This window comes from Podarcis vaucheri, assembly GCF_965113315.1.
Source record: "Podarcis vaucheri genome assembly, chromosome: 7".
In the NCBI taxonomy this organism is placed as follows: domain Eukaryota; kingdom Metazoa; phylum Chordata; class Lepidosauria; order Squamata; family Lacertidae; genus Podarcis; species Podarcis vaucheri.
Genome location: NC_138765.1, coordinates 77,124,196 through 77,140,514, shown reverse-complemented (window position 1 = coordinate 77,140,514; position 16,319 = coordinate 77,124,196). Strand labels below are relative to the sequence as shown.

The window sequence follows — 16,319 nt, the reverse complement described above, 5'->3', positions numbered from 1 at the left end:
GGGGGGGGAGAGGCTGCTAGGTGTTTGCACCTTAAAATTTGTGTAACACATTCAAAGCACCACAATTAACAGGAAACTAAAGGACTAACTTAAAGATTTCAAAATATAGTTACAAAGGAGGTAACTATAGAATGTGCATTTAATAACACAGAACCGCTAACAAAAAGAATCTTAAACATCTCAAAAGGAGACATTGCTAAAGGATATAATATATAATATAAACTGTACATTTAAAACAGCATAATTAACAAGAGAATAAAATACTATCATGAGCATAGAATATATCCTGCTTTTCACAGCATCTGGATCTTAAAGCAGCTTCTGGGCTCCCCATCCCTGAGAGTTTAAATCACTTAGTCCTCTTAAGTCAGATGTCACTCACTTCCTTTCATCACAAAACTGTCACATTTAGCAAATGTAGAAAACTGAATATGCAGAATAGAACTATAAACTCACCGTTTCATTATTAAATGTTGCACGGTCTTTCTCAAAACTTGCATCCTCGGCCTGGGAAAACTCTTTGCAGACACAGCATATCATAACATCAATAAACCATCTCCAGCCATGGACTTTCTTGCTCGCCTCCAAGGTCTTCCTCTTGGGTCCCACTGCCTTCCGAGGCCAGACAGGTGACAAGAGACAAGGCCTTTTCTGTCATGGCCTGTCTCCCATAATTCTCTGCCTCAAGAGGTGCAAATGGTGACACCGTGTTTTCTTCATAGCATCAAGAGTTCCCCTCCCTCCCCACCGGAGACTGAGGCTTCATGCCGCCATTTTGTTTTATCGTTGTGTGGTGTATTGTTTTACTATGATCTGTTTTTAAGGAATCAAAGCTTTCTAAATTGCCATTTTAAAATGTAGTTGTAGCCAACCAAATCCTACTCAGAGAACACCCGCTGAAATACATGGGCCTAAGACAGACAGCCCCATTCATTTCAGTGGGTGGTATTCAGCTAAGTTTTATTCAGCATAGACATGCTGAAATTAATGGACATAGCTTACACATTTTCATTAATTTCAATGGGTCTATTCCAAGTAACATTTAGCTGAGCACCACGCAATGGGTCTAACCTAAGTAAGGACTAACAGTGCATCAGTATTTTTTTTTACTTGTGGAAAGGCAGAGTTATTGTTTTGTTATTTTTTAACTATTTATTTCTGTTTTTACCTTGTATTTTTATATTGTGAATCACCCTGCAATCTTATGATGAAGGGCGGTATATAAGTCAAATAAATAAAATGATTAGTCACTTGTTACAAAAAACAAACAAACCTGTATCCAAACTCATGAAAAAGAGTCAAGATAAAGCAAAAAACATAACATAGAATGGCTTAAAACAAAGCCATTACAAAGACCCATAAACAGACCCATTGAAGCAGCAAAACCTTAGCAGCAGAAAGCAGGAATAAACTGAAATATTCACCATAATCTGTCAAATACCACGGGGAACAGAGAGGTATTCAATGGGCACTAAAATGATGTTAAGGGCAGCACTAGATGGACCTGATGCAACTGTCCAAGTGCATCACTGAAAATCAGCTTATATATGTTTTTTAAAAACAGAAACAAATCACCTCTAGTTTTTCAGGCAACACGTGAAGCCCATCCTCTTCATCAGAGCTATCGGAGGCATCAAAATTCAGCAGTGTGCGGTCGTTTTCTTCCAAGAATTTGTAAAATTCCGGATCCCGTTCCTTCAACCGGGAGAGCTGGTCTTTGTGTTGGGAAGCCTTCCCTGTCTTCACTTTCCTGATCAGGGGAGAGGAATTGTGGTTTCTTTAAAATAAAATAAAAATCAAGAGCTGACTTTGAAAGTACAGAGATTTACAAACAATTGCTTATAACTCGGGTTAAGAACTTAACTCGTTCTGGAGGTCCATTCTTAACCTGAAACTGTTCTTAACCTGGCTCCAGCCTGGTGGAACGCTCTGTCTCATGAGACCAGGGCCCTGCAGGATCTGATTTCTTTCCGCAGGGCCTGTAAGACACAAGTTGTTCCGCCTGGCCTTTGGCTTGGAGCTAATTTGATTCCCTCCCCCTTTTTCTTTTTCCTTTCTCCTCCTGTGATGAGGCTGCATTTTAATGTATCAATATTTTAATGTTACATTTTAATCTTGTTTTTAAGTTGTATTTATTCAACTTGTTTTTATTATTGCTTGTTAGCCGCCCTGAGCCCGGCATTCGCTGGGGAGGGTGGGGTATAAATTAAAATTATTATTATTATTAACCTGAGGCACCACTTTAGCTAATGGGGCCTCCGCTGCTGCTGCACCGCCAGAGCACGATTTCTGTTCTCATCCTGAAGCAAAGTTCTTAACTCAAGGTACTATTTCTGGGTTAGCGGAGTCTGTAACCCGAGGTACCACTGTACAATTTCAGGGGTTTGGCACACAACCATTTGGAATTGTAACTAATTTAAGAAGAGTCTGGCTGCTGGATCAGGCCAAAGGCCCATCTAGTCCAGCGTCCTGTTCTCACAGCAGCCAACCAGATGCTTATAGTGAACTTGCAAGCAAGACCCAAACACACCAGTACTCTCCCGCCTCTAACTGCGCAGAAATAGCACAGTCATTGTGGCCAGAAGGCAACGATAGCCTCAATCTCCATGACTTTCTCTAATCCTCTTTTAAAGTTGGGGACCATCCCTGCCTCCTGGGAGATCAAATTCCATAGTCTATTTGCTGCACGGAGTACTTTTTAAAAATCTGCCCTGAACCTTCCAAGATTCAGCTTCACTGCATGTCCACAAGTTCTAGTGTTATGGGAGAGGCAGAAAGTATTTCCTCTACCCATGTTCTCCATGCCATGCATAATTTTATAATCTTGTGTCATGTCACCTCTTATTCGCCTTTCCTCTATCTTTTTTTAATTTCAGTGGGTCCCCTCTAAGTACATCTGAATACAGTCGTACCTTGGTTTTCAAACAGCTTAGTTCCCGAACGTTTTGGCTCCCAAACGCCGCAAAACCCAGAAGTGAGTATTCCGGTTTGCAAACTATTTTTGGAAGCCGAACGTTCAGCGGGGCGTCCGCGGCTTCTGATTGGCTGAAGGAGCTTCCTGCAGCCAATCAGAAGCCGCGCTTTGGTTTCCAAACATTTTGGAAGTCGAATGGACTTCCGGAATGGAAGCAGACACTTTTTATGACTTGGTGTGCTTTCATTACATATACAGCGGAACCATCATTTTCAAGACGACTCTTGTCACAAGGCTGGCAAATCTGGAACTATATTTGATAAATTGATAACGCTGATAAGTCTTTACTTGGGCTTTTTTTTTAAACCCATGTGCAACTGCACTCATTCTACATGCCTATTTTATAGATTTGTTTTTCATCTTCTAATTTTCATCTGTTGCTGTATTTGCTCTCTGTTTTACAGTGGTACCTCGGGTTACACACGCTTCAGGTTACAGACTCCGCTAACCCAGAAATAGTACCTCAGGTTAAGAACTTTGCTTCAGGATGAGAACAGAAATCGTGCTCCGGCTGCACGGCAGCAGGAGGCCCCATTAGCTAAAGTGGTGCTTCAGGTTAAGAACAGTTTCAAGTTAAGAACGGACCTCCGGAACGAATCAAGTACTTAACCCGAGGTACCCCTGTATATACATTATAAAATTGAAAAACAAAACATTATGGGGGGGGGAAGCTCTGAGTAAACCGTAGTTGGATATCATTTATTTTATTTTTTATTTGAACAACTGATATACCCTCAAACTACAAGAGTCTCCAAGCGCTTTACAAAGATGCAATATATAAAATAAAAATTAGCTAAAACTATTACTCTAATGCACTGTACTTCACTGTATTTCAAATGTTTTTAAAACAAACAAAAAAAATTGTGGTTTGTTTTGTACATTTCAAAATGTAATGAAAAGCATTTTAGAAAATTCTAAAAACAAGGAACATTTTCCTTTCTTACTTTTCCACAGCTTTTGATATTAGCCCTCCTTTCTTCTTGACGGGGGCCTTCCCGTTCTGGCTGAGCTTTTTATGAACCCCATCCTCTCTGGAATTCAAGGCTTCCTCCTGCAACTCGTCATCCGCGTCAGAATCAAATCCGGAAGTCAGGAACTCATCCACACTCAGCTCAGCGAGTTTTCTGTTCCCAGAGAGGCAAGGGACAAAATGGGTAAACAAAAGACGAAGAACAGAGTTTCAAAAAAGAATAGAGGTGTGAGCCTTACTGGAAAAATCTGCATTTCAGATGTCAAGAGCATCATCCAAGGACCATAGCTCAGGACTGAATGGCCACAGGCCTGGGCAAACTGAGGACTTTCCTACCTCATTCTTTCAGTTGCAATGGTCTGACTGCACTGGCTACTAATCATTATTTAGTAATTAAATGCATTTATTTAAATTATGTATATAACAACAATTGGTTGTAATGCATCTATAGGGTTTTATTCTGTCTGTCTGTTTGGTTTTAAGTCACTTTGGGTTGCTTTGGGCAAGAGAAAGCAACTAACAAATTTAAAGAACTGTGAGGGGAGAGAGACTTTCTGCTGTTCATCAGGCAATGGCTTTTTCCACCTGCCTTGCCCCACCTTTCAGTCCTAGCTAGGAGCCTTTCCCAAACCATGACTTTTGAGAACAGCAGAAGCAGCTGGGAAGAGATAAATTCAAGGGTATTTTAAAACAATTAATTGTATAAGTTATGAATCCTTGTTTGTCAATTTGATCCTTTTACATGGTTTTGCATGTTTTGTGGTGTTTTATGCATTATGACTTGCAGTTATTTTTATTGATTATCGTTTAGGAATTGTTATCAGATTAGTTTCTGGGTTCAATTCAAAGGGCTGGTTTTGACCTATAAAACCTTATGTGGCCCAGGACCCTGAATACCTCAACTTGTTGTTTTAAACCGTTTTTAACATTGCGTGTCAATTGCTGTAACCCACCCTGAAACCTAGTAAGAAGTCTGCTGGGTCAGGCAAATGGCCCATATAGTTCAGCACTGTTTCTCAAGGGGGGGGGGAGAAAATAATTCCTACTGTGTTCAATGAAAATAATTCCCAGCTTTTTAAAAAAAGTATATTACTTGTATTATTAGTGTTGTTGTTATTGATTTATCTGTATCTCTCCTTATGTTCAAAGCAGATTCTTAAGCTAAGTATAAAACCCCAATTACATAAAGATCATAATATGAGCACCTATAATTAAAACACACGATATAAACAACTCCATAAACACTGATCGTGAAGACACACAAGTAACCAATTCCAATAAAAACAGATCCAGGGATTAGAAGATGAGAAATTGTTCCATTAACTTCCCAGGTGTTCCTTGCAGCCCCCACGATTTAGGGAAATCCGCAAACACGCGCAGGGGAAACGAATGAGAACTTCCATTACTCTCTTTCTCCATAGCCCGAATTACCGCAAACCACGCAAACCCTCCAAGGGGACAGTTGGGAGATATCTTGGGAGCGAACACATTTGCAAAGCTAAGGTGGGACCGGTCCGGTTCCAAAATGGAGGCGGGACCGCGTGATGAGATTCCTGCATTGCTGAAGGATTTGGGCTCGACGACCCTCGGGGATCCCTTCCAACTCTACCATTCTATGATACTGTGCATCTTCTAGAAAAAGAGCTAGCTCTGTTAAACGCCTGCGAGGCTACATGGCTGCCAAGCCACACTCACCTCTTGCTGGAAGCGGCCATGCTTTGCGCTCGCGCCTCCGTCCGCTCCCAGCGGCAGCAACGTGGTCCGGGCACTTCCTCTCCCAAAATGCAACAGTAGCAAAGAGGAGGAGGAAGAAAGAGGAGGAGGAGACTGGGAGGGAAGCCGGCCCCGGTTGATCTTTAGGTTCACGGGCCCAGCGAGCGGAGGGAAAGAAACGGAATCAGGCTTTGAACAGGGCACGAAGCGGGCGGGCGCGTTTGCGCACACACATACCAAAAAAACCCAAAACATTTCTGGGGAAATGTTGCACCGTTTAATTTCACAGCTTGGAGTTGTGTGCGCGCGCGGATGTGTCTTTTCTCGGACCCACCGCAGGCTCTTCTCTGAGATATTTAGAGGTGCCAAGCGACTGTTGCACGAATGATAGGAAACGGTGGGGACTCGCCCAAAGTAGAGCTTGAGAGACGTAATGACTGCTGTGCACAACACGCATTCAAAGCACATCCCTTCCGCACCCAAAGAAGAAGAATAGTTTGGACTTGATATCCCGCCTTTCACTACCCTTTAAGGAGTCTGAAAGCGGCTAACAATCTCCTTTTCCCTTCCTCCCCCACAACAAACACTCTGTGAGGAGAAGCTGAGAGACTTCAGAGAAGTGTGACTAGCCCAAGGTCACCCAGCAGCTGCATGTGGAGGAGCGGGGAATCGAACCCAGTTCACCAGCTTACGAGTCCACCGCTCTTAACCACTACACCACACTGGCTCTCTATTTGGGAGACCCCAAAGAATCCTGGGAACTGTTTACCCCTTGCAGAGCTACAGTTCCCAGCACACTTAAGAAACTACAGTTCCCAGGGCTGGTGTGGGGGTAAGGCATGGGTAGGCAAACTAAGGCCCAGTTTGCCTTCTAAATCCAACCCACGGATGGTCAGCGTGTTTTTACATGAGTAGAATGCATGCTTTTATTTAAAATGCACCTCTGGGTTATTTGTGGGGCATAGGAATTCGTTCATTTCCAGTGGCGTAGCGTGGGTTGTCAGCACCCGGGGCAAGGCAAGTAATTTGCGCCCCCTAACCCGTGGATTTGCGCCCCCTAACCCTAACCCCCAGGTGTTGCACCCGGTGCGGCCGGCCCCCCCTGCACCCCCCACGCTACGCCACTGTTCATTTCCCCCCACAAAATATAGTCCAGCCTCACCAAGGTCTGAGGGACAGTGGACCAGCCCCCTGCTGAACAAGTTTTCCGACCCCTGTTCTAAGGAAATTGTAGCCCCGCCCCTCTAAATGTAGACGTGATCGATTTCTCCCTTTGAGAGTGGAAAAGGAAGTTGAGACTAAAATATATGGGAGATCTTGCTGCACTGGAAAAAGAAGCCCCTTTCCGCAGGAAGGACAGACATAGGAACATAGGAAGGCACCTTATACCAGCTCAGACCATTAGGGCCATCTAGCTATGTTCTGTATTGTAAATGCTGACTGGCAATGGCTCTCCAGGGTTTAAAACAGACAGGAAGTCTCTCCTAGCCCTACCTGCAGATGAACCTGGGACCTTCTGCATGCAAAACAGAGGCTCTGCCACTGAGCTATAGGAGCACAGAGCAGTTGGCAATACTGTATCTCATAGGTCACACGATACAGAAAAAAAGGTTAACAACACTGAAACTACCTATACAAAGCAACAGTGCTGGCAAAAAGGCTGGTTACATTTCAAAGGTATATAGGTGAAAAGATCATATGTTCACCTTGCTTGTGCCTAAGTGACACCAACATGGGGGGCAGCAAAAGGATGTGATTTAGGAGAGAGTTTCGTAATCAGAGGAGCCACTGCAGAGAATGCCCTGCCTTTCATCATCCCTTACCCAGCAGAAGCTAAATGTAGAATAACAACCAGGGCATCCCTTAGTGGATCTTAAATGACTGATAGGGCGGTACTTGGGGATATTTTTGTCCTTCTGCAAAACCTTGTGGTCTCCCTTGTGGCCTGCTGATATGTTCCACTTGTGTTTGGGCTGGTGCTGTTTTTGCTACATAACGCTTGCCACTCACCATCTGGACATCAGAAATAGAGGGAATGGTGATACAGTACTTAGCATTTACATTTTGTCCACAAATGCTTATGCCACAATAAGTCTTTTAAAAAGTGCCCCAAGACTCTATTATCTTCCTGCTTTATTCCCCCCCCCCCCGATACTTACAACAACCCTGCAAACTATTTATATTGCAGATATGGGATAGTGAAGGTGTGTATACACTGTACCTTTAAATCACATCCGAAGGATATTATTTCACTCAAAAAATTATGGGGACTGTAGTTTGTTAAGGGTTGCTGGGCATTGTAATTTAGCGAGGAGTGAACTACAGTGCCCAGAATTCATTGAGGGAAAGAATATGCTCCAAATGTGCTTTAAAGTTATAGTGTGTACACAGCATGAGAGACAGTAGCCTACAGTCCAATCTTATGCATGCTTGTTTTGCAAATCTGTGGAGAAGAGGATTTATTGTACCTGTTTTTTAATCTGGAGAGAAGGTAGTATAATATTTATGCATGGAATTCTCTCCCAATAGATATTACCTTAGATCCCTCTTTGTTATCCTTCCACCAGCAAGTGAAGATCTTCCTATTCAGACAGGCCTTTAAAAACTAAGGTGCAGACGATGCTGATCACATTTCTAGTTCTGAATGTGTTCTGATATATTGTAATTATTTATTTTTAACATGTTTGTGTTTCTTACTTTGTATTTTATCATGTTTTTAAATGTTTTTAGCCACTTTGAATCTCAGCTTAGGATAAAAGTGGGGTATAAATATGTATAATAATAATTGTTTATATATTTTGGATGGATATGTAACTTTGGACCATATTAGTTTTTGGCTAGAAGCAATAAAGTTGGCAACGAATTTGATATCTAGAGTTAAACATTTTGGGTTGTATCCAGTTAAATTCTACTGTACCCATTGAAATGAATGGGTACAGGTCTTTTATGACACTGAATAAGAGTGGTGTTGAGTACAACCCCATTATGTGTCTTTTCATAGCATCATAGAATTGTAGAATTTCATAGAATTATAGAACTGTAGACCTAAATGCAGAAATATTTTCCCCAACATGGGTCTTGAACCCACAACCCTGAGATTAAGAATATTGTACTCTACCAACAGAGCTTTTACCTGCTTATGTTCAATAGCAATCATTGCATGACAAGTGCTCAATGCAAAGGAAGCGTTTTACCAGTGTGGAGTAGCCACTCTCTAAGTGACCTTGGGGCAACCTCTCTCTCTCTCTCTCTCTCAGCCTAACCTACCTCACAGGATAGTTGTGAGGATAAAACGGGGAGGTGGAGAAGTGTGTTCAGGTCCTTTGGAGAAAAGGTGGGATACAAATGTAATAATAAATAAGTTGTCTTGAACCGTTTTAAATAATATTTAATATTGTGTTTTAGTATTAATATTGTATTTTAATTATTGTAGAGGACCTTAGAGTGAAGGGCAGGTATTAAAATGTAATAATAAACAAACAAACATGGGGGTGGTCCAAAGATGGGCTTCAGGGGGCACAAAAATGGGTTTGTTTTGTCCCCGACGCAATAAAATTAAGTGTATGCTTCTCCTCTTTTTGCATTTTTAATGCATTTTGTTTCCTTTTTATTGTTTCACTTTATTTTGTTCAATAAAAATATTTCCCATAAAATGTATGCAAAATGTGCATATTTGCTTTAAGTGATTTTTTTGTGGGGAAGGGGGTCCATAGCTTTCCTCAGATCCTCCAAGGGGTCTGTGACCTCAAAAAAAGGTTGAGAACAGCTGATGTAAAGACACTCTGCTGTATCCCCAAGGAACAGTCTACACAGCACGACCCACCGTTGCAAAACTGCAGAGCGGGCGGCGACTTTACACACACACCACCACAGACACACAAATCTAACAAGCCTTCCTTTTGATTATTGCTGTAGAGCCCAGGGTGGGGGAAAGTGCTGGTGTTTTTTCCACTGTGAAGGGAAGCAAAGAAAGACGGACCTGATATGTGCAAAGAGGAGAGAGAGTAAGGAAGGAGAGAGGAGTATAATCCAGCGGGAGGCTTTTGCCGCTGTTAGCAATCGCCCCATCAGCTGGGAAAAGCGATTTTTGCACCGGCTAACTTTTTAAAAAATCCATCAATCTGGAGAGCAAAGTGCCTGACCACGGAAAGCACCTTTGCTTTCTAGCCCTGGAGGTGTCAACTGGGTGAGTACGGTCTTTTATTCACAATTCTCTGCATTATTATTATTATTATTATTATTGTTGTTGTTGTTATTTCTAACGGGGAAAATTCATAATAGAAGAAAGCAGCGGTTCTGAACAAGAGAGGCAGATTATTTACAGGATTGCAGCCTAAACGTGCGTCCATTGCAGATGTGTGTGTCTCATTTTATTGTATAATTTTATGTGCTACCTGCAATGGCTCCACTTGGAATTCGCACGCAGCCTGGGTACCGCATTTTGCAGGACCGGGAAGGTTGGCGGTACATCTCAAACGCACACTTTTGCACGCAGCCTGCCCGTGCGCTTCCTCGAGAGTAAACCCCAGGGTCCTCAACCGGGTTTTACTCCCAGGAAAATGTGCCTAAAGCTTGCTGCCTCGCCCCCGTTTCCCCCGCCTCTTCTCTCTCTCTTCCCAGTGAAATGGGCTGGCTTTCATTTCTCCTTTGTTACTCTTTTCGAGTTTTGCTTGCACACACACAAACCCAGCCTGGCTTGTTTGATGGGAATAGGATGGCTGCGTGCGATTGCAAGCGCTTGCCTCGCTTTGCGCTAGGCGCTGTACGATTTCAGACGACAACGAACAACAATGCAGCCACCACAAAATCCTTCATCTGTTGGGGCAGGGGAGGAGGATCTCGTTATGGGCTGCACGTTTCCAAGAAACTGCGGCTCAAATAATCTGCTGCAAGGCGTCGATCGGATGGGGCAACGCACGGGCCCCAATCCCGCTGCTCGTAAGGGTGATCGTGTTGCGGTTGGAAGCTTTTGAAGACACGCGCTGGTGTACCGGCGAGGGGGGTTATCTGAGGTGACTGCCGTATTTCAGACAACTGCAGTCTAGCTCTCGCTCCTTTAATTTAATGTTTTTTAAAAGAGCCGGATTTGTCATTGTGGGGTGCAGTGGGTGCACAACCCTGTAAAGGAAGTGAGTGGCTGCGGGGGGGGGGATGGGATGCAGGTTTTGCGTGTGCGCGCCTTCCCCCCACCCCCGCCCCGTTCCCAAATGCTCCAGTTGCAGTATCAGAAGCCTGCATTGCTGCTACCCAGATCAGTTTTGTATGTGTGTATTTTTTTTTTAATTTAAGGAGGCTATCCGAGTTTGCATATCCTGGCAGGATCCCAGTGCTGCAAATATATACAGTGTGTGTATGTATATCAAAGCAAAACTAATTCTTCCACCAGCCCTATCTGAAAACTAACCTACTGCCTATTTGCTTTGCGTTTTCAAAGACAAATATGACCATTTATAAAACCGGGACTATCAAAAGATCGGGGGTGGGGACGAAAAAATCTAGCTCCTCCTTAACTTTTTTTTTTTTTTTGTTAAATCGCCTTCCACCTGGTCCGTTTACATTTGCGTCAATTTTAGCCCTATGGAAAGTGGGGGGCGGGCGGTGGAATATGGACACAAAGGAATCTGTTTCTTAGGCCGTCCGGAATATGTTTGCACTTTCTTCCTGACTGCACCCTCCTCTCTGGGCAGGGAATGCAAGGGAGAGATGTAATGATGCAAATCATGAGAAAGTATTAGCTGGGGGAGCACTAAACTGCATACTCCCCCCCCATTAAAAACTGACGTTTTGTAAGTCTTTGTTTTGGCCTGGCTATTTGCAGAAAAGACTCCTAGTATATAAGAGCACTGAGAAGGGAAGGGGGCCCCCAGCCAATCCCACCCCCTTTGTGAATGTTCCCTCATGGCAACATGTGTTGATCACATTCACATGTTAGCATTTGAGTCAGATATTAAGCATACCCTAAGTGGGGGAGAGAGATTACCCCCTCTAGAGGGAGGGTGTAAACTGCAATGCAAAACCGACCTTTTTGTGCATGGAGAGGGGTGTTCCTAATTGTTTAACACATTCCACCCACCATTTTTGCTTCTGTTTTTTAATAATAATGCTAATAAATTATATGCATCTTCCCCTTGCTACATTTAAGAAAGCATAACTCTCCAGCAATTTCTTTTTTAAAAACCACTGTAATAAAAGAGTCATAAGAGAGCTGTTAGTCTACTAATGAGAATGAAATTTCAGCCCAGTGCACGCACACACACAGGTGATGGCCCATTGCATCTCTGCATGAATAGCTGTTCTGGGCTTCCTTTTATTCCAGTCGACCTACACTGAATGCAGGTAATTTTTGTTTGCATCACAAGGTGTAATTTGAGCATTCAGTCACCCACACTACAAATATAACAAAATTACCTGCCTTCAGAGGAGGATCCCATTTGTGTCCCTGTGTGAGTCTCTGGTCTGAAGTTACCTTCTTCCAGTCAATCTTCCCTGTTACAGATCCTTCTGCCATATCTCATGATCAAATGAGACTGGTTCATTTACTCTCTTTCAAGTAGTGATTCAGGAAAATTACCTGCCCTGAGAAAGCTGACTGTTGTATTTCTGCATGACTGCCTGTTCTGACCTTGCCTCCTTCCAATCCATCTCTCCTGACAGACAGGTAACTTTGTGGCCTCTCTGAATCAAGTGCAGCTGGCAAATTCACTGGGGCATTAAATTATCCCGAATTAAAATAAACAAAAAAACAAAAAATTAGAAAGCGTAACAATTTTTTAAAAATTTAAAACGAATCAGAAGTTCAGTTCAGTGGAATGCTTGCCTTAACAGGTATTAGTCAGTTACTCTCATGGCAGGAAGGCTAAGATGAATTGCCTCTGCTTTTAGGAGGCTGCCTGCTGAGTCTCTGTATGAGTCACTGCTCTCGCTCTGCTTCCTTCTAATTAGAGGGCTCAGTCTGAAACATACGGAGTAGTCATTCTTGCACAATCCAAAACTAAACTGCTGGTCATTTTAATTCAGACTTTGTGGGATGAAAAATGAAATGAAGGGTATCTTTCCCCAGGTGGGGATAACATTTTATTTCTTGGTATCCTAGGCAAGGTGCCTACTGACAGCGTTTCAGAACCCATGCATACCTTTTGCAGCATAACTTTACCACACTGTTCAACAGTGGAACAGACTCCATAGGGAGATGGTGGACTCTCCCATCTTGGAGGTTTTTGAGTTGGATGGCCACCTGCCATTGAGATTCCTGCATTGCAGGGGGTTGGACTCACTAGACGATCCTCGGGACCCCTTTCAACTCTACAATTCTCTGATTCTATTACATCATGGTAGAAGCCCCATTGTCAGAGCACCACACAAGAATGAGTCGCTCTTTCTGACCTTCATCTAGCAATACTTGGATGTGGTACAGAGGTTCTTGGCTCCAGACCAGACTTCACCAATATGGTGCCCCCCAGATGTTTTAGACGACAGCTGTCACCAGCTCAGCCAGGTTGAGAACCACAGAATTTTAGAGCTGGAAGGAACCTCATCAGACTGTCTGCCCAACGCCAACCCTGCTGGGTGGAGCAGCAGACTTTCTTCCACTGTTAGGATGATAGATGGTGGAGGATGCAGGTTGGAGCATGCCCCAGGACTGGGCCCGTTTTGCTCAGCACGAGACTCGTAATCTTAGGGTTGTGGGTTCGAGTCCAATGTTCGAGTTCCCATGCATTCCTGCATTGCAAGAGGTTGAACTAGATCAGGCATAGGTAAACTCGGCCCTCCAGATGTTTTGGGGCTACAACTCCCATCATCCCTAGCTAACAGGACCAGTGGTCAGGGATGGTGGGAACTGTAGTCTCAAAACATCTGGAGGGCTGAGTTTGCCTATGCCTGAACTAGATGGCCCTTGTGGTCCCTTCCAACTCTATGATTCCTCTAAGAGAGGAGGGATGTTTAGGCACCAATGCAGGCACCTCTTTTTGTCGAATTTCCTGCAGCATCTGTGAATTCCTGATTTTCTGTTTTGTTTTGTTGTGCTACTGATGTAGTTGCCACACAGCAGGAAGAGAAAGGAAGGCATTGCCTAGCCTCCTAGGAGCTTAGAACACAAAGAGTTCATTCCAAACCAACTCAACTTAGTAAACAGAGTCTAACACAGGAGCACAGGAAGTTGCCTTATACCAGAGCAGTCTATCCTAGCTCAGTATTGTTGACACGGAGGGTGTGTGTGCTTGTGGCCCTCCAGGTGTTGTTGGTTTGCTAATCCCATCAATGCCAACCATTGGCCATGTTGGCTGGGGCTAATGGGAATCCAACACCATCTGAAGGGCCACAGGTTCCACGTCCCTGTTTTTAATCCATTTTAGTAAAAGCCAGAACAGCCGCTCATGCAGAGACACAGCAGTGAGCCTCCTTTTTCTGGATGGTTCTCCGAGTTCCCAGGCAATTTTAATCCAGGGATGAGGAACCTCCCATCATCCCTGGACTGTTAGCCATGCTGGCTTAGGCTGATGGGATTTGGAGTCTCACAACATGGTCTACGTCTGCTAGCAGGAGTTATCCAGAGGTTTCTGAGCAGAGGTTTCTGTGAGCAAAGTATGTGCCCTACCACAGGGGTGGGAAACCAACTCCAGCCTGAGGCCACATTGCCTGATCGACAACCTTCAAGGGATGTGTGTAGGACACTGGCAGGTGGGACCAGGGACAAAAGCAGTTGGGCCAACAGTGAGGTGTCTTACCTTTGCAGAGAAGACTCCATTCCAACCACTCAAAAGGCAGAGGTTTAGAACATAAAACGAACCTGCAGGATCAGGCCAGTGGCCCATCTAGTCCAGCATCCTGCTCTCACAGTGGCCAACCACTGTGGTTCGTAGCCATGGAGAGCCTTCTCCGTGCATACAGTGGTACCTCGGGTTAAATACACTTCAGGTTACATAAGCTTCAGGTTACAGACTCCGCTAACCCAGAAATATTACCTTTGCTTCAGGATGAGAACAGAAATTGTGCTCTGGCGGCACAGCGGCAGCGGGAGGCCCCATTAGCTAAAGTGGTGCTTCAGGTTAAGAACAGTTTCAGGTTAAGAACGGACTTCCGGAACGAATTAAGTACGTAACCAGAGGTACCACTGTATATCTAATCCTCTTCTAGAGCCATCCAAGTTGGTAGCCTTGCTGCCTTCTATGGGAGCAAGTTCTATAGCTTTAACTCTGAAGAAATACTTCCCTTTCTCTGTCCCAACTCTTCAAACATTCATTTTCTAGCATTACAAAAGTGGGAGAAGAATTTGCCTCTATTCACTTTCCATGCCATGCAGGATTTTATAATACTTATACATACAAATCTCTCTCTTTCTCCATCCAGGCAATGCAAGAGGCACCAGAGTTCAGGGACTCTATTCCACCCACGCAAAAGCCCTTAAGGAAGGTGTGAATCAGGGCTGGGAAAGCGTGTCACCTGGGGAGTCCCGAGGGCCAGACTGAGAGAGCTAGGGGGCCACATCTGGGCCCCAGCTCCACCATTCCTGCTCTATACCACAAAGCTGCAGGCCCTTCCTTAAGCTCCAGCTACGTTGCCCACAAGCCAGTGGGAGGGAGCCTGTAGGATTGAGGAACTGGATCCGTGTCTTACAGCAAAAGCAGAGAAAGGGGTTTGCAGCACCTGAAAAGTGCGGCTTGCTTTCGTTAATAAAATGTTTGCATCTCACCTCCCCATCAGTACCCCTTACAGGCACCAAATTAAAAATCTAAAAGCAAGCTAAGTAAAACAAAAAACAAAAAAACCCACACAAATTAAAGCAATTAAGAAGACAGCCAACAACAGATGGGATTAAAGCAAACAATAACTCAGCGGAAAGAACAATGGGGTTGCAATTTTATGCACACTTGTCTGGAAGCAAGTCCTGTTGAGCTCAGTGCATAAGAAGAGCATACGAAGAGCCCTGAGGCTAGATCAGGCCAAAGGCCCACTTGGTCCTGTGTCTTGTTCTCGCTGTGGCTTTCCAGATACCTATCAGAAGCTTGTAAGCAGGTCCTGAGCACAAGAGCAGCACTCTCTGCACTTGAGACTCCGAGGCTGCCACTGAGAGTGGGAGTAATACATAGCCATCCTAGCTAGTAGCCATTAATAGCCTATCCCTCATGAATTAGTCTAATTTTAAAGTTATCCAAGTTAGTGGCCGTCACTGACTCCTGATCCATAGTAACTATGAAGTACAGTGGTACCTCGGGTTACATACGCTTCAGGTTACATACGCTTCAGGTTACAGACTCTGCTAACCCAGAAATAATACCTTGGGTTAGGAACTTTGCTTCAGTATGAGAACAGAAATCATGCTCCAGCGGCGCGGTGGCAGCATGAGGCCCCATTAGCTAAAGTGGTGCTTCAGGTTAAGAACAGTTTCAGGTTAAGAACAGACCTCCAGAACAAATTAAGTACTTAACCCGAGGTACCACTGTACTTTCTTTCATCTGGCTTGAATCTTACAACATTCAGCTTTGCTGGACATCCCTGAGTTCTAGTATCACAAGAGAGAGAGAAAACTTCTCCTCTGTCCACCTTCTCCACCACCCCTATCGTGTCCTCTCTTGCTCACCTCGTCTCTAAGCTAAGAAGCCCCAAATATTGTGACCTTGCCCCATAGAGGTGTTGCTCCACCCCCCTGGAAAATTTTGGTGG

At 44.1% G+C, this 16,319-nt stretch overlaps 2 protein-coding genes across 5 annotated transcripts in view; one reads left to right on the top strand and one right to left on the bottom strand.

Moving 5' to 3' along the window:
• Positions 1-16,319, bottom strand: part of NOC2L (NOC2 like nucleolar associated transcriptional repressor) — a 143,637-nt gene that overhangs the window by 71,856 nt on the left and 55,462 nt on the right. Inside the window, exons 1-3 of one of the 3 annotated variants that reach the window (XM_082229941.1) lie at positions 12,229-12,398; positions 3,919-4,098; positions 1,576-1,777 (exon numbers count right to left, since the gene is read on the bottom strand). In XM_082229941.1, coding sequence (XP_082086067.1) covers positions 1,576-1,777; positions 3,919-4,098; positions 12,229-12,299 — 453 coding nt within the window. In that variant the 5' untranslated portion in view covers positions 12,300-12,398. Of the gene's footprint in view, positions 1-1,575; positions 1,778-3,918; positions 4,099-5,639; positions 5,789-12,228; positions 12,399-16,319 lie in introns of those variants that run through there. The other 2 variants (XM_082229942.1, XM_082229940.1) reach the window with 2 other exon arrangements.
• The window catches only part of KLHL17 (kelch like family member 17), a 39,853-nt gene continuing 32,028 nt past the window's right edge, over positions 8,495-16,319 (top strand). The window contains exon 1 of one of the 2 annotated variants that reach the window (XM_082230116.1): positions 8,495-9,843. The gene's annotated coding sequence lies outside the window, so the exon portion shown is untranslated. Of the gene's footprint in view, positions 9,844-10,566; positions 10,670-16,319 lie in introns of those variants that run through there. The other variant, XM_082230117.1, reaches the window with a different exon arrangement.